The sequence below is a fragment of the Protopterus annectens genome, chromosome 7.part0 (genome assembly GCF_019279795.1).
Source record: "Protopterus annectens isolate FY-2018-M chromosome 7.part0, PAN1.0, whole genome shotgun sequence".
Classification (NCBI taxonomy): domain Eukaryota; kingdom Metazoa; phylum Chordata; order Ceratodontiformes; family Protopteridae; genus Protopterus; species Protopterus annectens.
The window spans coordinates 455,773,804-455,800,856 of NC_056739.1; the positions used below are offsets into that span (position 1 = coordinate 455,773,804).

At 39.1% G+C, this 27,053-nt stretch overlaps 1 protein-coding gene across 1 annotated transcript in view; it reads left to right on the forward strand.

The window, feature by feature from the left end:
* LOC122805981 (extracellular calcium-sensing receptor-like) overlaps positions 1 to 27,053 on the forward strand; it is a 122,350-nt gene that overhangs the window by 92,484 nt on the left and 2,813 nt on the right. The window contains exon 4 of the mRNA XM_044076220.1: positions 13,503 to 13,626. Within this exon, the coding sequence (XP_043932155.1) occupies positions 13,503 to 13,626 (124 nt within the window). The remainder of the gene's footprint in view (positions 1 to 13,502; positions 13,627 to 27,053) is intronic.

Below are 27,053 nucleotides of genomic sequence, written 5' to 3' on the forward strand. Positions count from 1 at the left end.
CTACATCATGGTAAATAGATGTAGAACAAATGCCACTTTTTGATAGCACCATAATTTACTGTGTCCACCTCTGTCTCATGTCAGGTATCACCACTGACTTGTTCATTCCTTGACTATCCATTCTGCTCCTTGTCTGCTGATCCTACATCTATGGTGGGCCCTGATAGGATGTTTTATTGCTGCATTAGCTGTTTCTGCTGTTTCAAGTTATGCAACATGGCAGACACATTATATATTTGGATGAAGGTCTCTGGTATATCCTGGAGTGCCTCAAAGGACTCATGAGTACTAAAATGTGTCCCTTTAGTTGGTCAAAATATGTGTTCCTTGTTTCTGTCATTCAGCTTGATATCCCTAGGTAACCAGATATTCTCCCTGCCTTCTATTTCATGGTTACTTTTGTATTTACAGTTGCTTTAGTTCCTGATTGGTTGCCTGGGTTTTCACCATTCATCCACTGTCTATTCTAACAAAAGACACCCATTGGTGGATTTGGGACTTAAAACTGCCCTTGGAGTGGCTGCAGTTCCCTTACTCTTCATTGGCTAATACGTACCCTGGGTCTAGCTACCACTGGCAGGTTCCTGATTAGTGTCCCTGTTTTTCCCTCTTTGCTTGTTATTCAGCCAATTATCATGTTACCATTCCATAAATTACAGCTCTCAGCTGACCTTATATTGTTTATTCAACATTTTTACAATTTAATTATTTTGTGTGATTCAGAATCTAGTGGCATGTTTGAGTTCTAGATACCATGGCTTCTTTCATAATGGAAATTTAGCTCATGTAAAAATTCATGGCTTTCTGTATTCATTCAGTACAATAGTCAGAAGAATGACAGAAAAGCAATAACCTTGCTTTGAAATTAAATTAAAATGCTTATGTTTATAATTTTTATTTAGTTCACTTTTCTTCCTCAAGTGTCAGGGCACTACATTTTATTTATCTGTCTATAACATTGTCCCACCAGCTGGAAATGCCTGACAAGTATGAATGTGCCTGCGCAGAGACAAATACTATACCAACACTGGGAATAAGAGCTAAGAAGGGGAACGGGACTTTTGTATGGAAAAGTACATAAAAGTAAGGAAACACGGTCTCTTTAAAGTGAGATACCTAGAACCCAGGTGATAGGAGGTAGCAGTACACCCATGCATTTTTAAGGCCAGTATGTCAGAAATACTTACAATTAGAGTCCACAACAGTCTTCAGCATTTTGATGAAAGAAGAGACAAAGTTTGGATCAATTGGCTATAAGTGGACATCATGGTAGCTTGTACCCAGAACTGTCTAACCTGAGAGTGGTCAGTGGTCAGCAAAGTATTTTTATTTAATGACAGTTTGGACTGCCTAAACTAACCTCCTTTTTCACTAGTGGAAATCCTGGTGAAAAGAAGGCTTGGAATGTTTGCTGTGAGTGCTACTAGTTATTTTTTCTGTTGCTTGAATAATCTTTAGATATGAGATACATTTGAGACTGACAGCCCTGAAATTTATATTTCCACCTTAATTGAGTACTGCCATCAATGTGATCAAGGAATTGAAGTGCCTCTTGTTGAGAAAGTGAACTGTTAAGTTACAGCTTGACTCTTGGTCAACACAATGGATCGCCAATAGGTTCTTGAGATAAACAATCACCGGGGTTGGGTTATATGCCTTTTCCCTAGGGATTGTGAGATCTTAGTTTGTATAATTAGCAGGGGATGTAACAGAGCTTGCCCTGCACTGACAATATTTTTTTTTCACTTTGCTTGCTGAGAGGTTAATCCTCAACATAAGATTCCCATCACTGGGGGTGAAACATATTACTTTATGTCACAGAAAAAAAAACACAATAGATAAGGGAAACTCTCTAGAATATTACTGCAACAAAAAGTTTCTACATGAAGCTTCAGGTAAATGATTTCACATTTCCATAAAATTCTACAGCTGAGGTACAATCTTTATGCAAGCTCTTTCCCCAAGACCTTACAACAAAAGGCACTCAATCAAGCAAATCTTTTCAAAGTATTCATCTTTTAAAATATGCCTTCAGCAGAAATCCCCAATCGCAATGTTGCTACCGTGGAAGTGTATGCCTTATTTCAAATCCTTTTAGAAGAATGAGGTGCCATCTTATGCAAATCCAATTCAAAGCAGTATACCCTGAAATATAAATTTGTTAAGCTGGATATATCATGCAACAAATCCTATACAGGACCAAAAAGGGCCATGTGCACATATGAATGTCAGCAAACTTGTTAGCAAATAAAAGACTACCTATTAGAAGGTTCCTTTCCACAGAACTGATCCCTAAAAGACCAGAGTAGTTCCAAATGGAATTCAGTACATTTCAGGAACTGTTTGTTATCCTCATCAACTAAAAAAAATGCATTACAGTCCTGCCAAAATACTACTGTGTTAGTCCCAAAACACCATCACCACACACATTTTAAAACAAAATAATAAGGGTGTTATTCTCATTCTAGATTGTCCATTTATGGCCTATGAATAAGGGTTTCCTTGTTCCAGCAACACTTGTCTTAACTGAGCTCACCTGATACTCCTGCTCTGTGAACCACCGTAATGGAATGAGATCTGTCTCTTCTGAACATAATATGCCAAAAGTAACCTCTCCTGGTGCTCCTGTCCTGGGCACCAGCATATGCCATGATGCAGAGATTTACCTGTAGAATGGCTTCTAAACTATTTCCCAAAATAGACAGTGAGTGATTCCACACCCATCAGTTCTCATCTCAAACACACTGAACATCCAACTTTCATGACAGTTAGCAGATTTTTACTCACGTATCAGTACTGCTGTATTTATACCAGATAGACTAGTTTGCCACTTACACTAGAAAATGCAATTTTTTTAACTCAGCTGGTGATAAGCAACCTGAAAATGAGTGTAATCTCAGGCAAAAGAATTTCACTATTCTATTAAAATCAACCAAAGAATTATAGGTGACAGTAAACCAACAAAGGGATTTAAGGAGACAGAAGGACACCTTACGGAAACACCAGAATCAGGGTGCCTCTGCAGGATAACAGAATCAGGTGTCCACAGTGTCATAGGACCTAATGAAATACAGAGGTTTACAAAAGACTATTCAAAAGCAAAAGAGCCTTGTCTAAAACAGGTAATGCATGCATTTAATGCACTATTTGGAGTATAACAGCACATTCATTCATTCTTATGCTACCATGCACCTGATGTATGATGCATTGAAACTGCAAACTGCATGTACTACTGCAACTTATTACAACTAAGCAGAGGTCATTACTGACTTCCTATAAAATTGTTTCTTGCAGATTTTTAGGCACCTTCAAGTATCCACTGCTGTGTGGTGCTCAGCTGTGCCATCTTTTCTTATTGACGGTCTGCCATGTCCACCTTTCATTTGAGGCCATTTGTTAGAGCCTAGCTATCTTGTTAACAGTGTTGTACAATTAACAAAAGGCAACAAATTGTGACAGAAACCTGGAAATATTTTAATGAATGTAGCATTCCCACTTGGTAGCAAGGATCTGCATATAGTGAAATGACTGACTACCTCCTGCATTCAAAGTGCAACAAACATAACTCAAACATTTCCCTTAAGGGGAAGGACACTTGATCAGATGTTTAATTTTTTCCAACCTAGATGGCTTCATAGCAGCCTGGATATATTTTCAAATTATCAGTCCAGCTATGAAAATCCAGTTGCTATTATTGCCTTGGTGCAGTTCTGTTTCTTTTTTTTGGCTAAATCCTTTTTAATGAAAGTTTTAAGAACAGCATATAACATAGTCCAGTAACAAAGGACACCACATATTTCATAACAAGTTTCACTTTCTGCTTTATAATGCCTTTCCAACTAACTGCCCCTCAAACATTCACCACCACCACCACCACTACACACAATGAAGCCGCAGTTAGGCTAGTAGGCTTGCTGCTGAAGTGGGGATTCCATCTTCTCATAATTTAATTTAAGGAGTTGCCTACCTCTTCCTTCACCACCTTTCACCTGACCTCTCAGAGGCATTTCCCTTCAAATTACCCCCCCATCCCACACTCATATCTTTTCTATGTGTTGTAGCTCATCTTTCTTCTCTGCCCTGTAGCCACTCAGCCCAATTCTCAGCTAATTCCCTTCCCCACCTGTTTTTACCTGCCTAACTAAATTTTTTTTTATCAATACCATCCCCTGCTGTACCACTGGAAATTCAGCTTCCTTCCAATGTCTTGCTCGCTTGTCTTTTGCTCATGGTCAGTAACTCCCTATCTTTTTCCATGCCAAATAATCACTACCTATAGGCCTTCTCCCACATTGTACTGCCCATCTTTTATTCTTACAGTATCAACAAAAGAAAGAAACTGATACTTAAAAACAAGAGGAAACTTAGCAGAGAAAGAATACCCTCCACAGCTTGCGCAAGCAAATTAGATACCTGGTAAAGCCCTATAAAGCTAGTTATGAGGCTAAATTAGCTTCCCTAGCTAAAGATAATCATAAGGCATTCTTTAGCTATGTCACAAATCTAAACGGGAATAGCCAAGCTATATGCCAAACTCATAGAGGATGGTACCACTCACACTGACACTGAGGAAATTGGCAACCTGTTAGCTGACAGATCTGGTGCAAACTTCACCTGCCTGTCCCCACCAGCCATAACCAAAGCATTCCTGACACCTGCCCTCTCCCAGTATCTCCATTGAGCAGGTGATATCTACTCCAAGGCCAAAAACATGACCTCTGTGGGGCAAGATGACATCCCTGGCTGCTTACTAAACAACCTAAAACATGACTAGCAGGTCCTCTTGCCACTCTCCTTAACAATAGCCTGAGTACTGGCTTTGTTCTAGCAGAGTGGAGAACAGCAACTGTAATCCCCTTTCACAAAGGGGGTCCATCATCCAACCCTGGGAACTATAGAGCCATAAGCCTAACCAGGCTTATCTGCAAGGCCATGGAAAGAATCATCATGGACCTTATCAACAAGGACATAGGCAACCTTCAAACTCTCAACCCGACCCAGTTTGGCTTCATTAAGGGTAGATCATGCTTACTAAACCTGGTGGGCTTCTTCAGGAGTGTCAATAAAGCCTGGATGATAGCAAAGCAGTGCATACCATCTATCTTGAATTAGCTAAGTCTTTTCACACAATCCCCCACTCAGGTATCATTGAGAAACTCTCCCAGCTAGGGATTAACCCATATGTCACTAGATGAGTAGCCAAGTAGCTCACTGACAGAGCCCATACTCTCAAAGTTGAGGATTCCACCTCCACGAGTAGAAAAGTTACCAGTGGGGCAACACAAGGTTCTGTGCTGGGCCCTCTACTGTTTGGATTCTATTTCTTGGAAGTCCAGGCGAAATCCGATGGCCTGTGGCTTACCAAATTCGCAGATGACTGCAAACTGGGAGCAATCATTGAGTCCCCTAAAGATATTTGCATATTACAGGAGGGGTTAACACAGACAAACTAAATGTCAAAAAGTGCATTGTTCTCCCCTTTGGCAAAGAGGTAGCCCCTGCAAATTGCAATATAGGCAGCACTCCTCTAAGCTCAAACCCAGTGGTGCATAAGTTGGGAACACAAGTAGATAGCGGTCTAAACTTCCATCCCATGTGTCCACAGTGGTAAGGAAAGCCTTTTACATTGCACACCTCATAAGTAAGGGCATTGCATCCAAGACCAAGGATGTTATAACTCCTCTGTACTCCACCCTCATTGGACCACTAATAGAGTACAATGCTGTCTTTTGCATGTACCTCACCAGACACCTGCAGCAGCAGCTGGAGAGACCACAGAGGTTCCTGACCAAGATAATTCAGGGACTCCAAAACATGACCTACATGGAAAAACTGAACGCTCTGTCACTGTACTCTATGTCCTACAGGCTGCTGAGAGGCGACCTGTGCCTGGCCTAAAGAGCAGTTTCTGACCTGCCCTAATGGAAATACTGCACGTCCTCAAATCAAATGAGACAACAGTCACTCGGTCCACAGATCTCAACCTAGCCTGTGGCTTAAACAAAACATGCTGGAGAGGGTCTACTTCACCCTGTCAAAGGCCGGCAATATCGAAGCTGATATTGACGGCATCAAAATGTTGAAAGCAAAAGTCATTGTGTGTGTAAATGGAAATCTCTGTAAGGGGAGATGTCCATTTACTGCAATGTAGTGTGATCTCGGAGTTGGTATATTTAAGTAGCGGGGGGGTGCAGCCTCCCAAGTGGGGGGTACAGGGGGGCTTGCCCCTCTGCATAGAGCAATTTGTGTTGTGTTTGGGTGTTTTTTTTTTTTTTGTTTTTTTTTGTGTGTGTTCGATGTTCAGGGGTTTCGACATTTTTGTGTCGATTATTATGCTGTTGACAGTTTGAGTTTTCGACAGCATAATATAAATGCGCTGGAAAGACATATATGTATGTCTCCCAGAAACGGCTACTACTCTGGAATAAACTCTCAATTTATGTGAAGCAGAGCTCCTCAATGGCCCTATTTAAGCTCAACCTGGACAAGTGGATGGGAGACTGTAAATTCACCCCTGGGTTGGCACCTATTGTCCCTCATGGACAGGGGCAGCTGGTGCTGATCATAGATTTGCTCTGCAAAAAAATCAAACCATGTAACAATGGTCAATTAGGGAACCATCTCACAATGGTCAATTAGGGAACACAGGTATTACATGGCTAGGCTTATAAAGGCTCTAGGGCCATTAGCCTAGTAATGACCTATGAACCACATATGCAAGTTATCTGTTACTTCTCTCTGAATCTCCTCACCTCCCCATTTCTATTCCTTCCTCTTATGCCAGTCAAGCCCCCCCCACTCCAAATGTCTCCACAAAAATCCATAAATATTCCCTCTTCGTCATCATCCTCATACAAATCCTTCCATCTAACCACTCATTTTTCACTCTATCTATACCACTCCTGTGTCCAGTGTTTTTTTTTTCAATCCTACCATTCCCAACAGATAAATCCTGTTGCTTCCCTCAAAAAAAATTTGTAGATTGTGGAATCCAGCCTCCCACATGCATCTTCCCAACAGATAAATCCTGTTGCTTACCTCAAAAATATTTGTGGATTGTGGAATCCAGCCTCCCACATGCATCTGTCTCTAATACTCTCTCCACCTTCTCAGATAGCAACCTTCTCTCCCTCTTCTGTCACTCTCACATTACCAAGTAATGTTGAACCTTCTTCTTCTTATCTTCTGGTTTGCATTAATACTTGCAACATGCCCTCAAAAACCTGACATTATCCACATCCCCAACTTTCATATTCATTATCAGCCAACCCTTAACTAATTTTTCATTCCCTTTTGTTCCATAGAAATCAGTGACAAATATCCTGCTTTACTAGAAATAACTTCTCATTAGCATGCATCCCCACATGTCTTAACAAATGCAGCACTAAGGGAGAAGCATACCCAACATTACACCAGTCCTTGCACTAACAGACTTATACCTAACCCTCCATCTATCCAGTGAGCTCACAACATTTTTTTCTAGTTCATACCAAGTCCTGTCCCTAATCTTTTCACTCTTGGTTACACTAACTCTCCAAATATTTAACCCTCATGGAAATTTCAGAGATTCTCTTCCTCCCCTGCAGCATAACAACAACTGATTTCCATAGGTACCTTAAATCTGCCGCCATCCCATACAACTGGAGAATATCCAAACACATCAAAAGAATTCTATCCACATCCACAAATATGAACATGAAGTCATCTCTGAATAAGTTAAAGCTACATGTATTAACCCCCCCCCCCCCCCGCTCATTCGGTAGCTCTGAATTCTTGGGCCCAACACTTATATTACCAATAAAAATAAAGTTTGAAAAGCTGGACACTCCTGCTGTGCCTCTCCCAAACCATACAACCCGTTAAACACTTTCAATAACCTAAATGGCCATTGAGGGAAATTAATGAAGTGCCTTTATTCTTCTTATATAATCTTCTTCCACTATCAACTGCTCCAGGACTACAAACAGGAAATCTCAGTTCAGTCTCAAAAGACTGCTGCATACCAGCTAAACTATCCCTGCCTTATATGCATCATAATCTATGGCAATTATATAAACTGCATTAACAACCACCAGCGGCCTACTGATAACTTTCCATTTACAAAAGTTACTTGTGCCAATATCATTGTTTTCTGTAGAGACTTGTCTAGCAACACTGCCAGCATCCTGGAAAATATTTTCATATCAGCAGTAGAGCAAAAGCGGGTTCACATTATTTGGGTCCTTCTGGTCCCATTTCCCATTACCAAGACCTCCACTGTTGCCCTCCTTACAGATGGAAGCAGCCCCCCCAACATTTTATTAAATACACCAATTGGGTTTTTAGCACTCTGGCTGCTACAGCCACCTCCAAAGAAAATATGCTTTAAATATGTCCACTTCTTTTAACTTAACAAACAGTTAGCTTTGTAATTTCAATGTATGAAATGTTACTCTTGCAGTAAAGTGTGTTGCTGTGGATATGTGGAGTTCCAGGTTTTTTGTATATTGAAAAAAAATCCACTCGACAAGCCTCAGCTGATTTCCAGAAAACCCAGCATTTATTCTTGATCCTCTGTTGACAGTAGGGTGGATGAGTGATAATTTCTGTGGAGGTAGAAATGGCACTTCAATAGGATCAGCACAGACTGTTAGACAAAACCAGTAAATAGACATATCCCATTAGCTCAGTCTGTGTCAGGTAGCTGGTACTTGGCTAAGAAGACAGCAAAAAGGAAATAAATGTGAATGTGGGAAAAATTACTTTTTTCTACATAATAAACTGTTGACCTAGTATTGTATAATTACCTGAAAAAGCAAGGAAATCATTGCCTTTGTCTGGGGATTGAACCCAGGATCACACACACACACACACACACACACACACACACACACACACACACACACACACACACACACACACACACACACACACATTCCATGCAGTTATCACTGTCACTGGAATAAAAAAGAGTCTCCGGACAGTTAGGTATCTGGTTTCCCCAAAGCAGTTTCTCCTCTCAATTAAGAAACCCCCATAAATGTAATTTATGTACACAAGCATCCAATGCACAACAACCTACTAACCTAGTATTGTATTACCAACTGAAAAAAAAGAAAACACTGACTCTTGTCTAGGGAATAAACCCAGGACCCCCCCACATTCCAAGCTGTTGTTACTGCCACTGGACCAACAAGTCATCTCTAGACAGTTAGGTACCTGGTATCCTCCAAGTGCAGTTTCTCTTTTGTAAGTAGGAAACCACCATGAAGGTTATTTTGAACAAATAAGCATGCAGTGCAAACAAATCATTAGCCTAGCATCGCATTAGCAACTGAACAAGAAAGGAAAACTTGGATCTTTGCTGAGGGATCAAACCCAGGACCCATTCCACATTTCATGCAGTTGTCACCGCTACTAGACAAAGAAGAAGTCTATTTTTATTATTGTTTTATTTTATATTTTAACAGCAATCCTATGCCGCACAGCAGGATGGTGAGGAAAAGAGTGCATTCAGACAGCAGTTGCAGGACCTATAAGGGTGACTTGAATGCACATATCAGGACAGACAGAACAGGATATGATGACTGCCTGGGTCCACATGGGTGGGGCAACAGGAATAAAGAAGGAGAAGCCATTCTAGACTTCTGTCTGGCGAATGGCTTGATAGTAGCCAACATGTGGTTCAGAAAGAGAGACAGTCACAAAATTACATACAAGAGTAGCCAACATGCAACCCGGTTAGACTTTCTCCTAATAAGGAATAGGCACTGGGATAGAATTCATGATTACAAATTCATCCCCAGTGAAACAGTCGGTCCACAGTATAAACCACTGGTTGCCACAATCAGCTGCAAGCAGTAGACAGAAAAGGTTCTAATGTCAATAGAGACCAGGCTGAATACCTGGAAGTTGCCTGGAGATAAAGTACAACAGGTCAAGGAATTACTCAGGGCTCCAACACCCTAAGAAAAGGAGGAAGTAGGTGGAGTTGAAGAAGAATGGCAGTGCCACAAAACAGCATGTGCTAGGAACTACAGAACAGATATGTGGCCGAGTCAGGTATGGAAATAAGGTACATAAGGAAAGCTGGTGGTGGAATGCAGAAGTCCTAGAAGTGATGAAAAGAAAGGAGTGCTTTAAAAATGGGAGACAGAAAAGACCAATCAGAGTAAGAAGAAATACTGGTTGGCTAACAAAGAAGCTAAGAAAGGAGTTGCAGTAGCAAAGAATAGGGCATCGGAGGCACTGTACCAACTTCTGGAAAGTGACTCAGTAAGTGGTACAAAGAAACTATGCCAACTTGCAAGGCAAAGACAGAAAGATAAAGAAGATAGTCAGACACCCTTCATATGGGATGCCAGCAACAACCTACTCACCAGTCCACAGGACATCAAAGGCAGATGGAAGGAGTATTTCCAGCAGCCTCTGAATGAAGAAAACCCCACAGAAGCTGTACTACCTCAGAAACAGCCTATGATGAGAGAAGAAGAGGAGCCCACCCTAGAAGAAGTAAGAACAGCACTAAGGAAGATGAAGTCAGGGAAAGCAGCAGGATCAGATGAATTCACAGCAGATATGATAAAGATGCTGGGTGAGATAGGGGAGAAATGGCTCCTGAGGGTACTCATAGCAGTGTGGAGAGAAAGGCAGATTCCAGATGACTGGAGAATAAGCATACTCATGCCAGTGTACAAGGACAAAGGGGACATCCACAACTGTGAGCAGTACAGAGGCATTAAACTCTTATCACATTGCATGAAAGTTCTGGAGAGGGTGATTGATAAACAGATACACAGAGTAGTAGAATGTAAGATGGGAGATGAGCAGCTTGAATTCCGAGCAGGATGCAGCACAACTGACCCGATGTTTGCAGTGAGACAGATAGTTGAGAAGAGATAGAGATGAGGAAAGAGTCCAACTGGGCATTCCTTGACTTGGAGAAAGCATATGACAAGGTCCCAAGAAAGCTGATCTGGGCACTACTGCGGTTGTTCGAAGTCCCAGAAACATTGGTAGAATTAATGCAGGCTATATACAAGAACCCAATGACTTAAGTGCAAACAGTGTTCGGCCTCACAGAGGGGTTTTCCAGTGGGAGTGGGTGTACACCAGGATTCAGCTCTGAGCGCACTGCTATTCATACTGGTGATGGACTGCATTAGCAAACAAGGTTGGAGGTGACAGATCAACAAAGTTACTGTATGCATATGATGTGACATTACAGGCAGACTCTGAGCAAGAACTTCAGCAAAGGATAGGGGAATGGAATGCAAAACTGAAGACACATGGGATGAAACTAAGCACAGATAAGACAGTGGTGATGGCACCAAACTGGGGAAATCAGAAGAAGCTAAGAAATGAGATAGAAGGGAAGATAGTGGAACAGATAAATAGTTTCAAGTATCTGGGAGGGGTGGTTGAGGAAAAGGGAAGTCTGAATGAAGAGGTCAAAGCTAGAATCAGATGGGCTGCAGACAACTGACATAGAGTCTCAGGTGTAGTTTATGACAGAACAATGCCAAAGAAGCTGAAAAGTAAGATGTACAAGACAGTGGTGCAACCAGTACTACTGTATGGTACAGAAACCTGGGCAATAAAGGCAGAGCAGACGAAGAAGCCAGAAGTGAGGGAAATGAAGTGCCTGAGAAGGGTGGTAGGATGCACACTATGGGACAGACGAAATGAGGACAAAAGAGCAGAAGCCAAAGTAGCTCCAATTGCAGAAAAGATCAAAGAGAACAGATTGCGATGGTTCGGACACATGTGCAGAAAAGCAGAAGACAATCTGATGAAGAAGATTTGTTACAGACAGGAAGAAGGCAGGAGGAAATGAGGATACCCAAAGAGGTGGATGGATTGAGTGAAAGAAGATCTGTAACAGTCAGGCATGAGTGTTGAAGAAGGCAGGAGTGTGGCACTGAATCAAGAGAGATGGCGATAGTTAACATGATACCCCAATCCCACGTAGAAAATGAGAAAAAGTTGGGTGATTATGATGATTTTATTGACAATACATGACTGGGTGTGCGTATCACAGGATTTACCAGTGGTTGGTTTGGACTGATCATTTGGATGAAGCCTGAGTGACCAAACAAAGTTAACCATAGATTACTACTATTACTGTATATATATTAACATTGTTTAAGCAAGAAATTGCTTACCTTTCTTAAATAATTTAATTGTATAACATTACTTTCATCTTTGTCTGCATTCTCTTCTGTATACTGAGGTACTGCACATGCATACTGTACATACAGCTCCACACTTGCAGGACAAGGTAGACAATGGAGAAGAAAGCAATCCCCACGTGGGTTGTCATGAGGCATATGCTTCAGCATTCTCAACCAAACTTATCATCTGTAAAAATGAAAGATGACTGTCCAGAATCACTCACCCAAGCAAAACAACTCTGTATTATATACAAAGAACCATGAAACAGGCATAAGAAACCGTGCAACCCTGAACTGTCCACACCAATAACCAAGCAAATGGGTTCACATAGTCTCAGGTAAAATGTCCTAAAGAAGAAGGGAAAACAATGATATTTAAAGAAATTCAATTATACCAAAACAACAAACATTAAGCACTTTTGTCCAACAACTTAGGACTTCATCAGAATGTGAAATAGATCCATCAACTATTGTATATAAAGAAAGTTAAAGACATAATTGTTTGAATTGCTTAATTAAACATTAAATTATGTTAAAACGGTTTTATATGTTTAAACATTGGAAAATGCATATAATGCTAAACATTAGACATTACAGTTTGCACTATTGAGCCTCCAGCTGAATTAAAAAAAAACATTTATGCTTAATATAATTCACTCTAGCAGTCTTTATATATCTATATAATATCTATATAATTCACTCTTTCTATATCTATAGTAGTTGACAAATCTGTTTCACATTCTGATGAAGTCCTAAGTTGTTAGACAAAAGCACTTAATGTTTGTTGTTTTGGTGCAATTAAATTTCTTTCAATTATGACTTTTTTGCTGTATTTTTTGGGAAGTTTTACCTGGGACTACGTGAACCCATTTGCTTACATTAACCACAGTAACACAACAAACCTGGATGATGTTATTTTTTTTACCTAAAGCCCAAATTTCTGGTGGCCTTATATTCAAAAATGTATAACTTGTTTAATCAAGGGCTCAAATAAAGAAATCTAAAATCTGCGTTTGTTGGTCACCAGGTATTCATACTGAGGTACCCTTTGATCAAGTTAATCTTTACTGATATGACATTTCTTATTCATCTTCAGTGGCAGTAAGGTGCAAACACAGAGATATGGCTTTGATTCCCATTAGCTACAACCTTTCTTTATATGCACTTTGTGAAAATAGGACATTCCTTATAAATGGCAAATGGAGTCAAGATACAGTTCAGAATAAATTTCAGATGAATGAATTCCAGTACACATTCCGGTGTTCCCATACCTTATGTTCTTCTAACTGAAAATTACTCAGATTTACTTTTCAGTTTGCTAACATCCATTTCTTTGTTCCCATGCATCAGGTTCCACGCTCCGTCTGTAGTGAAAATTGCCAACCTGGACACAGAAAAGCTGCAAGACGAGGTGAACCCATTTGCTGCTTTGATTGCATCATGTGTTCCAAAGGAGAGATTGCCAACCGATCTGGTGAGAAAAACTTCTTAAATCAAACTGCATAAAAGAATGTGTAATCATATACTGATTTCTAAACATAAGCACATTCACTGCCGGTTCTGAAATCAAAATGCTGAACTTTGGCATTCTGGTGGGATTTAAATTGAATTAAGTTTTCAAAATTTGTATGATGAAGCAAAACTAAATTTATATTTTGGGAACTTAATGGAATGTGCTTTGAATTTAGTTACATAGGAACACACTAGGCAAACAATCACTGGGACAATAATATACATAACCATATACATCTTCAAACAGTCCCTTTTCAAACACTTAATAATGCTCACCTCTCAAATCAAGCAGCCATGTCTTTAAAAAGTCAACAGGCAAATTAAACAGACAGCACCCCCCAAATAAAAGTTGCTTTTGTTATCAGTGCAATTCAGAAAGGTTACCGTGAGGTGTATATTTCACAAAAACTATTTCATCTTTAGGAACCACCGTACCACAGTGCTTTAGCATGAAGACATGTAGCACCATCGAGAGCTGTCTCCATACTCATGCTAAATGCTGATGAGACATTGCAAGGCAGGCATTTGTTAATTTGCCATATGCTCTCCAATAGAATTGTTTGTAGTAAGATATTTTTGCAGGTGAGCGATTCAAAGCATCTCTCAGCTGCATAAAATAACACAACTTCTCATGTCTGCTCGAGTTTATCCATCACAGCAAAGGTAAACGCTGGGGAGTTTAACAGACAGGTAGTGATAAGGTTGTGTGTATGAGTGTGTGTGCATGCCTGTCTGGAAGGTCATAGTAAGGAGGTTAGTTAGGGACATGGTAGGTTTGTGAGTGTGTGTGTGTGTGTGTGTGTGTGTGTGTGTGTGTGTGTGTGTGTGTGTGTGTGTGTGTGTGTGTGCGTGTGTGCGTGCGTGCGTGTATGCATGCGTGTGTGTGTGTGTGTATGTGTGTGTGTGTGTGTATATGTGTGTGTGCGGGGGGGGTGTCATAACTCCACATTCCCCTAAACAAGGGAGCATATCCTGCAACAATGGGAGCACTAGCTACTAGGGATAAATCTTGAAAATTGGACCTTAATGGCACTTAAATGTGAGTCAGGGGAAACACTAGTGGTCATGGATAATTGATTAATTCGTCAAGGGGAGGTCATGTCTGCAAAATTTGGTCAACTTCTTTAAGACAGTCACCAACACCATGGACAAGAGGAAGACGGTGCACACCGCCTACTTTGATCTGGCCACAGCCATTGACACTATTACCCACTCAGGCATAATAGAAAAACTCTCTCAACTAGTCATCAATCCATATGTTACCAGATGTGTAGCAAGCTGGCTTGCTGATACAACCCACCTAGTCAAAATAGGGGAAGCCATCTCAAGTAGTAGACCTGTAACAAGCAGCATACCCCAGGGTTCAGTCTTGGGGCCTCTGTTATTTGGGATATACTTTTCTGAGGTGCAGGCCAAAACCAGTGGGCTACAGCTGACCAAGTTTGCAAATGACTGCAAGCTGGGTGTTGTCATCAATTTTCTCTGTTGATGTAGACATCCTCCAAGAGGGTCTCACTCAGACAAATGACTGTTGCCAGAAACATGGCCTTAAGCTGAATACCAAAAACTGCATCATCATCCCCTTTAGGGAGAGTGAAGTCCCCACAAATTATCACATTAATAACAATGTCCCAAGCACACACTCAGTCATGAGGGATTTGGGCACCCAGGTTGATAGCAACCTGACTTTTGACCACCATGTTGCTTCCGTTGTACGGAAAGCCTTCTACATGGCCCACCTCATAAGTAAGGGTATCTCATCCAGGGTCAAGGAGGTCATGACATCCCTGCATTCTTCCCTTATAAGCCCCATTACTGAGTACAATGCCCCTTTCGTCATCTACCTTGCAAAGCACATGCAGCAGCTGGAGACACCACAGAGGTTCCTCACCAGGAGAATCCAGGACCTCAAACATCTACCATACTTAGATAGGCTAAAAGCTCTATCCCTCTACTCAGTTTTATACAGAGTCCTCAGAGGTGACCTCTATCTGGCATGCAAGGTGATCATGGATCCCACTTTGATGGGACTGCTGCATATCCACAAGTCAAGATCCACTTGAGTAACTCATGCGCACTGCCTCAACCTGGTCTGTGACATCAATAGGACTTATTGGCGGGACAGATTTATTTCCCAGAGACTCCCCCATATATGGAATAGACTCTCTCTCCACATCAAGCAGAGTACCTCTTTACCCATTTTTAAGTGCAACCTGAATAGCTGGATGGGAAACAGAAAATACACCCCTGGGATTCCACCCATGTCCCTGCTGGACAGGGGCATCAGGTGCTGATTTGTCTAAACATGGGCTAAACTCTTGGCTAGGCTTATAAGGGCCTCAGGGCCGATAGCCCAGTAACCTCCTATGATCCTATGAATATCATGCCTTAATGACACTTAAACAAGATGAATCAGGGGAACACTAAACACCAGGGATACTGTATAAAGCATGACCGGAAGGCACTAAAACAGATTCAAACCCTGTATCGTCCTACCTCACACAAAAACTATTAGTCTTCTGGCCCACCACTAGACACAAGGGATAGTTGAAAATATTATTTAAGTGCGTGTGAAAAAAAACAAATATGTAAAGCAAAACAGGCAGCAGGTGATTTGAACCCTATACCATTGATACAGAAAGTAAGAGCATTAATCTGCTATGCAAACTAATTGTTTAGTGTAGCCAGAGTAATTTTACATAATAAGAAGTATGAAGCTCTAAACCCTAGCATGATTCAGTGATTGCAACACACACTCTATGACTTATGAGGGAAAAGGACTTATGAGGGAAAGGCTATATATAAGAGACAACAGTAAGAATGCATCCATGCAAGGAGGAGGCATCATTACAAAGCCTTGAGGAGCAATAGACAATACCAGGGAGAATTTTTACAGTACATCACTTGGACTCACATAAAAAGTTGATAGAACAATAGCTCTAGCATCATGATGCACATTATGAACAATAAGAAGAAGGAAACGCCAACATCTGGCATTAGTGGCTGGTTGTAAGGATCCTTGACTTATGAGGGTAGGGGCAAAAAAAAAAAATAAAAAAAGAGTCATTACAACATTCTTTCAACTCAGAGACAGGCCAGAGGTATGTTAATGGATCTACTTCATATCATTGCATACCAAATCAGTGAACCACAGAATGTCGAGACCAAAACGCAGAAGTATCCAATTAACAAAATGTTACAATGCCAAAAGTTCACAACACTGCATCATTATTACACATACGCCAACCTAAACACTTACAAAATGTTACAAAACAATTAAAAATAATCAGTAAACAGACTACTATACACTTCACAATGTTTTTTGCAGGGCTGCTACACCCCCCACACCCCCTGAAACCTATGTATACCAACTACAAGATCGCACTACAGTGGGGAGAAAGCTAAAATGTCCTGATCTGCACTGTTCTGTGATCTCCACCAACAATCCTTGCAACAGGTAAATTATTGTAAAAACTTAAAACTTTAATTTACCTGTTCTCATAACTATGAGCAAATTTACACTATCAGAGCAGTTAGGCTGTTCTGGACTTTTGGCATTGTGATGTTTTATTGCTTAGAGAGGTCATCGTTTTGGTCTCAGCCTTTTGTGGTTCACTGATTTCATTTACGATGATATGGAGGGGATCCATGTTAGTATATATGTATATGTGTGTATGACACAGAGAATGAGAGAGAGAGTGAGTGAATGGGGGGGGGGGGGCTATGCCAGTGAGATGCATGGGCCGCCAATGTTAACTACCACAGGAAAGTGCTGATTTGCACTTATGGTTCTTAAAGATGATTCAGAGACATGATAATGAGGTCTTTACTCATTGCGGCTAATGTGTCTCTGAACTGCAAAATAGCACTTCATGTAAATAGCCCCTTCTGGCCAAAGCTCATACCAACTGAGCTGGAGTTCTTTCTAAATCCTCAGACATATTTTCGGCATTTACCAGCAAAAACTGTTGAAAAATACTGACAATTAAAATGGCTGTTATACATCAAGTCACAATAATCTTTTATACTTTGAAAATTGGGGTAAGACTTGAGAAATAGGGCAAGGATGATCATTAGAAAATCTGAATGCATGATGTAATTTTAATGTCAAGATGAAATAAAACAACGTAGTGCTAACGAATATATGGTCTAAACATATTCAAACTGAAATATCTGGAACTTGTACCACATGACATGCAGATCATTGAAGCTGGCTCATTAGCATTTAAAGATATACACCCTATATAGTATAACTGTGACAAGAAGTTTGTAAATGCTGAATAACTTATTTTATGTTGGGAATAATATCCCCTCCCCCTAACTTTCTGTGAAGGATTGTACCACCAAATCCCATATTAAATTATTTTAATACTTTTTGGTTACACAACAATGGAGAAAAGGGAAATATGAAGTCTTTGGCAAAAGTCAAATATTTCCCAATTCCATTTTGTTATATATATGTAGAAGGAAAAAGTTCCAAAACACAGTGCTCAGAACTATATCATGAACTCATCTGCTCAGTGTTGTAGGGGGAAAGAGCACTGACTACAACACAGATGACCCATGTTCAATTAACACTGGAAGATCCAAGGTTTGGATTGCTCAGCTTATGTTTGCCTGTCCATCCCAGGAGGAGGAGCTGTGTTTTTCTATACAGCTGAGCCATGTCTTGGTGGAAAACAGAGCAAGAACTCCTTTGGCTGCAATGACAGGCTGCCAAGACAAAGAAGGCTCATGAGTGACAGGCTGCCAAGAGGGAGAAGGGGTATGAGTGACAGGCTGCCAAGAGGGAGAAGGGGTATGAGTGACAGGTTGCCAAGAGGGAGAAGGGGTATGAGTGACAGGCTGCCAAGAGGGAGAAGGGGTATGAGTGACAGGCTGCCAAGAGGGAGAAGGGGTATGAGTGACAGGCTGCCAAGAGGGAGAAGGGGTATGAGTGACAGGCTGCCAAGAGGGAGAAGGGGTATGAGTGACAGGCTGCCAAGAGGGAGAAGGGGTATGAGTGACAGGCTGCCAAGAGGGAGAAGGGGTATGAGTGACAGGCTGCCAAGAGAGAGAAGGGGTATGAGTGACAGGCTGCCAAGAGGGAGAAGGGGTATGAGTGACAGGCTGCCAGGAGAGATAGAAGGGCATGAGCAGACTAGCATCACAAATGATGATGCCTGTGATATTAACCTCACTCTCCCCAGTTCAGATTCCCTTCAGCCCCAAAACATCCTTACCTCCAGCTGTGTATATGATGTCCACATCCCAACTCTCAAATTTAAGAGAAGTAAGGGCATAAAAATCACTAAAGATGATATGTAGGGCACTCTTTTCTGTAAGCGGGAGAGCACACTTGCTGAAAGGGCTATGGCAAGACTTCACTGACTCCAAATGAGGAGGAAGAATTGGTTAATAGGAGATAAGGGCAGATGCCAAAAGCAGACAGTAGGGGAACCAAAAAATAACTGCGATGCATGCAGCTGTGCTCTGAAATATATCTGTATTCCTTGGGAAACAATGTGAACTGTTATATATTACCGAACTATTTAAGCAGATGATCTGCTTTTAGATTTTCATTAAATCACAAGGCAGAAGTACAGTGCACATGCAGTAACTGTGCCAGTAAAACCCTGAATGATGGTGGGGATTTGAAAAAAGTATATGTGGTTCCCAACTGTCTAAACTCATAGAAATTATAAACCAAAGAAAAACTAAATTAACCCAGCTGCCCTGTTGTCTTGCTTTCTTGATAACAAAAGTAGAGAAATCGCCATTATATATGAGCTTCACTATTTCCATTTCATCAGCAGACAATTTCTTTGAATTCTGTATGTTTTCAGCAAGGGTGCACAGGGTACCAAGTCCTCTGCTTTGCGGGTGTGAAGAGCTTGCCTCCCAACTCATGCAGGGATGGTAATTCATGTTTATCTGCCACCCTGTTTTTGACAAACAGATTGACATTGAATCAGGAATTATGGAATTGTTCCATAACATGTATTTCTAAAGGATTATTATGCATAGTCAGTCAGGTAAAATCAGGTATTCCTTATAACCTGACAAGAGCTACCACTGAAGCAGTCACCAATTAAGACATCTAGTGAAGTATTTAATTTATAGCTTTTTCTTTAATATAAATGTCAATCAATCTTTTCTAATGAGTTCTTTAAAAGACTTCCAAGTGTTAAATACTTCAAATAAGAAAAAAAAAGGAGAGGTAACAGTGAGGAAAAGTGAAAGTTAATAAGAGAAGAGGGAAAAAATGCGGATTTCCCAAATGTAACACTGACAAGACACAAAAGAGCAATTACAAATAAATGAAACCTATTTTATAATTATAAAAAGCAGCTAATAATGGATAGGTCAGTACTAGGCTAGCTGCCTTTGTGGGCTATTTTAAGCCTAGCCAGTTACCCCATGTGAGAATTAAATCTTGCACCTTGTGAATGTAAGGTAAACACCTTAAACATTATGCCAGCCTCGCTTCAAAGCAAATTACTAATTCAAAGTGATGTGACTTTAGATTCAAATAAATAACCTTAATGAAAGGTTTGACAACAACTGAAAATGGGGGCATGCATTGAGGTTAGTGAGTTGTAGGTATGCATTTACTGAAAGCTGCATGACTAAGTTTCAGTTGATTTGCAAATTATTTAGACTAGTAAAGTTTATTAAGAAAGATAAGTAAATATAATACAGAAGCGGAATCAAATATTTCAATGTTAACGTTATTTTAGATAAGTCTAAGGAAACATTAACAACTGCTTTTGTGGCTTAATTCACAGTGCATTGTTCCATGCTGACAGGAACTAAAGCTGTCGTGTTTATGTCATCGCTGTTATGTTGATGTCATTGTTGTCATGTTGATGTCATTCTGCTGGATCATAAATCATTTAATAGTTGCATTAAATCAAAACAAACAGAAGAAGAATGGACAAAGTATATGTTTTTCAGAATTAGCTACTGGTGGTTAGGTGTCTAAATCAGGTTGCTGAATGGAGATCATACAACACAAAAGCACAAATCAAATCAACAAAAACATGTCTATTTTCCCTGGAGCAAAGTTTTTTATTCTCCCAAGTATTAACTTCACTTCTCCATAACTTCAACATATTGCTAACCACTGCAAAGACACTTGTTTTTGTTGATTTTGTTTTGTTTGTTTTTTTTTTTCTTTTTCTCTTCCTGCTTATAATGATCTTTGTTCTATAAACCTGTTTGTTTCGATTAGGAATTTCCAAAATTGAGTGGTATGAAGTTTATATGATTACAAATGTAAATATATATGTATATATATATATAATTGTTATAGGTTCACTGATCCAACTGATCATCAGATGTACATCTGCTCCCCTATGACTCTCCCACTTTCCTTGATGGCGCGTGATTAAGGGGACTGAGAAATCTGAGTTCATACTAGTATTACCCCCCCCCATGCCTGATTCCATTGTGTGGCAGCCAGACAGAGAACAAAGGAGCAGAGTTATCCATCAGCAGGAACATCACACAAGCTGATGACAAGGCTTTTCTTGCCCTTTTCCTGTATACTAGCATTCTGTGGAGTAGGAGGTGTAGCCTGTGAAAATATGCCAGCCACAGGTGCTAGTGAAGTCCTGTTTAACCTACCCACACATCCCAGACTAGCTGTCTTCCTGAGGCCTGGGCTTTAAAAGGGCTTGATGAAGCTACCCTCTGCAGCACATAACCATCCCCCCAAAGGATGGCCAAGCATATCTTCCTTGCCAGCCCATCAAGTACCTGAGCCGTTTATCAAACATGAGTCATCTACGTCACAGTTAGGCCTTCATTCCTGTACACTACTGGGCTAGGAGTGTAAAAAACATTTCTGACTGAAATACATTTACCCAAATAGTTGTCAGATAGCTGGTAAATATAATGTTTACCAATAGCTGTCAAATTAATACTTTTCTTCTCACTTGTCCCACAATTAATGGCAGACCCTATCTACACATTTAGTTCATTACCTCAGTTTAAAATATTGAAACGACTGCTATGGATCTGACTTGACCTGGCAATAAGTTGACTTAGTTTTAGCCTTTCTCGATAAATCCTCATAAAGTACAGTAAGCAGCACAAAAATGTTTCTAAAACTGCAAAGAAAATGTGGCTTAGGGTAATGTGTGTTTTATTTAAAAAGATAAAGTCATGGACACCTTCTGATTTGTTTGCAGAATTTCAATCTCCTTGCTTTGTAAAGTTTGTATTCCCCAGGTAACAATGGAGGTATGAAAGTATCAGTGACAGAAGTGGTGTTAATGGAATTTCCCACTGTTATAAAGTCACTCTGCTGAAGATTAGATGAATGCTTCCTAGACGATGTCATGAAAGGCATCTGTGAGTAGCCTGGATAAGTTGCACACTAAGGCTGAAAGCCCCAGGAACCACTTATTGAGCCAAGATCATATTTAATAATTATTTTAATAAACCACAGTTTAGTGCTTTTGTCCCATTCATTTAAAAAGAACTTCATCAAAACAGCAAAATCAACATCAATGCTTCCTTTAATAAGGTACCAGTGATATCATTTAACCATTATTAATAACAAACCCATAACATACACATACATTTTACTATGTGATAAAGTCAGATTGTTTTTTATTAAAACCCACAGGTCAACCAGTCACTCCATTACTTATAAAAAAAATGCTGCCAATACCTGTACTTATTTAAAAAAGAGATTTATGGGTAAGATCTTGTTTTTTTCTACCAATGTGATGGCGTTTGTGCTTTAATATGGTTGATGATGTCTGTGCTCTCTTATCTGGATTTATTTTGCACCCTGAAAGATGATAAACTTCAGTTAACAAATCTATAATTTATTAAATAAATTTAGATTTCTATAATAAGCAAAAAAGATTAAATCTAGATTTCTATAATACGCAAAAAAGATTATCTGCCAAAAATGAAATCTATATACCTGCTGAGTTAACACTTTTAACTAATGCCCAATTGCCTCACAGGTCAAGTTAAATACAGAGCAAAGAGAGCAGGTGAAAGGAAATGAATCACTGCTACATTTCTTCAATACGGGGGAAAGATTGTGGGAACCTCATATTTCATTGTTTCTTTGAAATTATTCAAGGACGTAAAGAACTACCTCTAATACAATAGACCAAGCTGGTTGTGTAAAATATGTTTTCAGCACCTAAGCTGAGTACCAGTAAAGAAGTTTGCTAATGGTTGCCTTATAAATTAGAATTGTTTTAGTATTAACCTTAATTTACATGCTTTCTATGGCATATGATGATTGATTTTAAATCACTCATACAAAATACATCTGTGATCTACATTTGGAGCTGAAATGAGTCAATAAGAAGATAAAAGGAAAGTTATTTCTCTTCATTTGTGCATAACAGAACATGTTTTCATTCTAGGACAATAAAGATGATGCGTACAGAAGTGTTTCATATATTATTTCAGTAAGCAAAGGTACAAATCATTTTAGTAAATAAATCAAAAATAGATTTCAAACTACAATACATCAGCTCCTGAGGTTTTTGTTTGAGGACAGTTTAGTCATCATAAGCCTTTGTTTTGAGATTGGACTAGAAATAAATTTTATGAATGAATAGAAAACTTGGAATGGCAGTTGTTTGTACAAAGAAATCTGCTTGGTGTCAGTATAATGTTGAAGATATTTCTTTAAACTGTAGTAGTTGATCCTTTTAAAACTTAATGAGGGGAATCTTAACTAAACTTGAAAACAAAGGTGGTAAATGTTTGGACTAAAATGTTGTGCAATAATCATTCTAGGCTAAAGGCTACCTGTTATATCACCTTAGGCTTATCTTCAATATAGATAGACAGACAGATGATTACTGGCTGTTGTAACACTAACCTAGATTATTCATGTTATTATCCCAGCTTTTAAAAGTATAGAGGGAATTTCCATGATCTTGGAAAGTTATATTTTGGGATTCAGTGATGTCGACAGAAAGGACTGACCCAAATGCATATTGGGAGAGTGGTCATGTCAGATAAATACTAGGCATTTTCTTACTTATCTAAATGTTGTCAATTTCAGTCTAAGCATTATAAGTATATGGTAAGTAGATGGATGTATGCTGCACGCCTAAACTTGATATAAGTAATTCTAATACTTTTGAGACAATAAGACTGAAAGAACAGGCTATACAAAGGTTTCAACACCAACAAAAAGCAGAGCAAAATGATGGCTCCAAATCCAGTTCAGTGAAAAAGTATTTTATTCAAACAATACATGTAAGCGCTTTCACAGTCAAATGAACTGCTCCCTCAGACGTTAACACACACTGTCTAACATGTAGATCATTCTATATAGGAAAGACTGACAGAAAATAAAGAGATAGAACAAGGGAGCATCAGTGTAGCATTAGTAATAAGATAGCTATCAGGGCCCTAACAAAACATGTGATAGAGAATGATAACACACATCATTTTAAGTGACTGAGAAAATGGATGATGTCAGAAACAGGACTGAGGTCAATAAAACTAGATGGGTAGTGAGGATGAGGGCAGACAGTGGTAGAGGCTTGAATGACAAAGTCCCTTTAAAACCTATTCTAAAGGCCAGACCCTTATACAGATGGTATTTTATTTGTAGGTGTTTCTGTTTAATTCATATATGAATATTAGTTTTAGCCCTGTGCACCTTCTGAGGGGTTTTGCAGTTGAAGGGTTTTTTTGATTTTTGGATGTCCTTGTTATGTATGTGTTTATATGTGTATTTCTTTTGATGTTTTTAAATGTATATATAAAAGTTTTATTGAATTTAAGATGTTTTTATTAAGCATGCCTTTTATATGTTTCTATACGGCATAAAGTTTAAATATTTTTTTTAAGTGTTCATTTAGTCCAACTAAATGAAGGGTAAGTCCCTTTAAAAACATAATGGGTATAGATTGGAGTGAGAATCACCATGAAATTTTGTATTTAAATAGGGGATTGATACTATATGTGTCAACATCTGAGGAAGCAGTTCATTTGACTGTGAAAGCACTTACTTGTATTGTTTGAATAAAATACTTACTCACTAAACTGGATTTCGAGCCTTTGGATTACATTTAATACTGAGCAGGCCATTTATCTGGTGTCTTTGGATATTCTTGTGTGGTTTTATAAAAAGATTTGGCAAAAGAACAGCTACTGTGGTATGACACAGAAATATAAAATTTAGAGGTAGTTGCTTTTGGGCACTTATGAGTATCTAGTAAATGCCTGTAAATATTCTGAGTCATAAACTGTAAACAAATTGAATTTTTATTTTCAAATGAAGGGTAGAAGGCAATGTGTAATAGATGAAATGTATTCCTATTTAAATGTACATGTCTGTATTATATAGCATTTTTCTTGGCAACTGAAAATAATGACATTTTTATCGGGGTGCAAAACACTGAGAAGCTAGAAAAGCTAACTTCCCCTTGGAGGTCTATCATTTTGGCAAGAAGTAAAGATGATTCACTGTAAACTAAAAGAATTAATGATGAGAATAATAACATATGGTGCATTCATCTTTCTTTCCCCGGGAAATTATAGGTCAGACTGTTTAGTTTAATTTTTGTCATGTATTGTGGTAAAAACTGTTGCACATAAAAAGATTTGTAATATACTGTACTTAAGTATATGGGCTAGTAATGTCTAACTCAGGTGGGGGTAATAGTTACATTTATAGTCTTGAGGGGCCACAGTATATTAATAACGTTACTATGCCTCCTCCACCATGTCTGGGCATGCCTTGTATATTTACATTATGCTTGCAGTTATCAAGAGGAGCACCATTTTACCCTTAGCACATTTTTTGTGCTTCATTTCATTCCGTCTGTACATTACGCTGTGGCTCATGTTTTTACTTACATCATATATTATTAATGATATGTCAAAGGTCATAATGTACTTGTCACTCTGCATACAAGAAGTCAGATGTATACATGCTACTGGCACATGTTCCTTCTTTCTTCATGATCATAGTGTCCTCTGTCTGTCTGCTTTCTTACCAACCAGCCTTAGTTCATTTAAGCATAAAATACTTTAGTGCAAATTTGTTTTAATTCAGTCAACAAGTGAGCATTAAGACCACCTCTTAATTGAATTCTGCAACCTTCACCCGGGATATAAATGTAAACAGTGCCAGTGATTGGACTACTTAGCTGATAACTCACTCCAGGAAGCCAGTTTCTCATTGGTTCAGTGTAGTGATACAGCTCATCCATTAAGAATGTAGAAATCAGGTCAGTCATCTGTCAAAGTGGAGTATTTACATGCATCTAGGATACTCACTATGAATAAACTACCCACCTGCATGTCATTTCATGACATCTTGTTAGGGCTGTACATTGTATGCTCAAGGGCTGATCAAGCCCTTGGGCCACTAGTTTGATATTACTGCTATAAACCAATTACTCTCATTCATATTCTGTAAATTTTTTTAACTGAAGGGATCCCGCCATGCCTATGACCTGTTTTCTGAGGAGACCCAACATGGTATTTATATTGACTCATGGAAATTTTCCAGGATATTGAGGAAATTCACCCATTCATCATACAGAGGAGTGCTTTAGAGCTGATATATGAATGAAGAACAACAACAACAGAGTCAAATCTCTGAGGACAAAGATGAGAGAGAATCTGGAGAAAGATTCAGTTGATTGTTCAGAGAGTGTCTAAGATTAAGTAATGACACATAAATAAATGGAAAATGCACATTTTGAAAGTGTTAATCAGTTTTCTGAAAGAAATAAAAGTTCAGGCTGCACCTGCAAAGAAAAGTAAATGATTTAATTGTGAAGTAGATTACACTTTTTGTGGTCCTTTATAAAACACAGTTTAGTCCAATGCGATCATCCAAATTGGAACTTTCCACACCCATCAACTATAATAAACTATGATGCCAGTATATTTGGCAGCCTCTAGTTTGTCCATGTTACAACAACTGAACAATATTCAGCAGAAGAGACTATGAGAAGACCAGGTCAGAGTGTGCTGTCAGAAAAAACTACAGTAAAAAGACATGAGACAACACTGGAAGGGACAGGCTGGCAAAGAATAAAAGAGAAGTAGGTTCCAATTCCAGAAGAATTCAGAAAAAAAAAGAAAAAGAAGCTGTTAAGGCACAAGCAGCTTCTAAACATTTCTATGGAATGATGTTGTTTCAAAGTTTTGAGTTCAAACATCTGCACATCTACATAGACCCAATTGTGCAGAAAAAGTAGCATATCAATATCAGCTTTAGAAACCATGTTGGTTTGGTTCAAAAAAATAGAAAGTGTTTGACATTTTAAAGGAGTCAAAATCATGGAAGGATATTAAAGCTGAAGATATTTTTTTAAAACAATATATAGTGCTTCTTATTCCTGTTATAAGTAAAAAAACAGCTTAGTATATGGTTACTGTCACTGTATATAAAGAAAA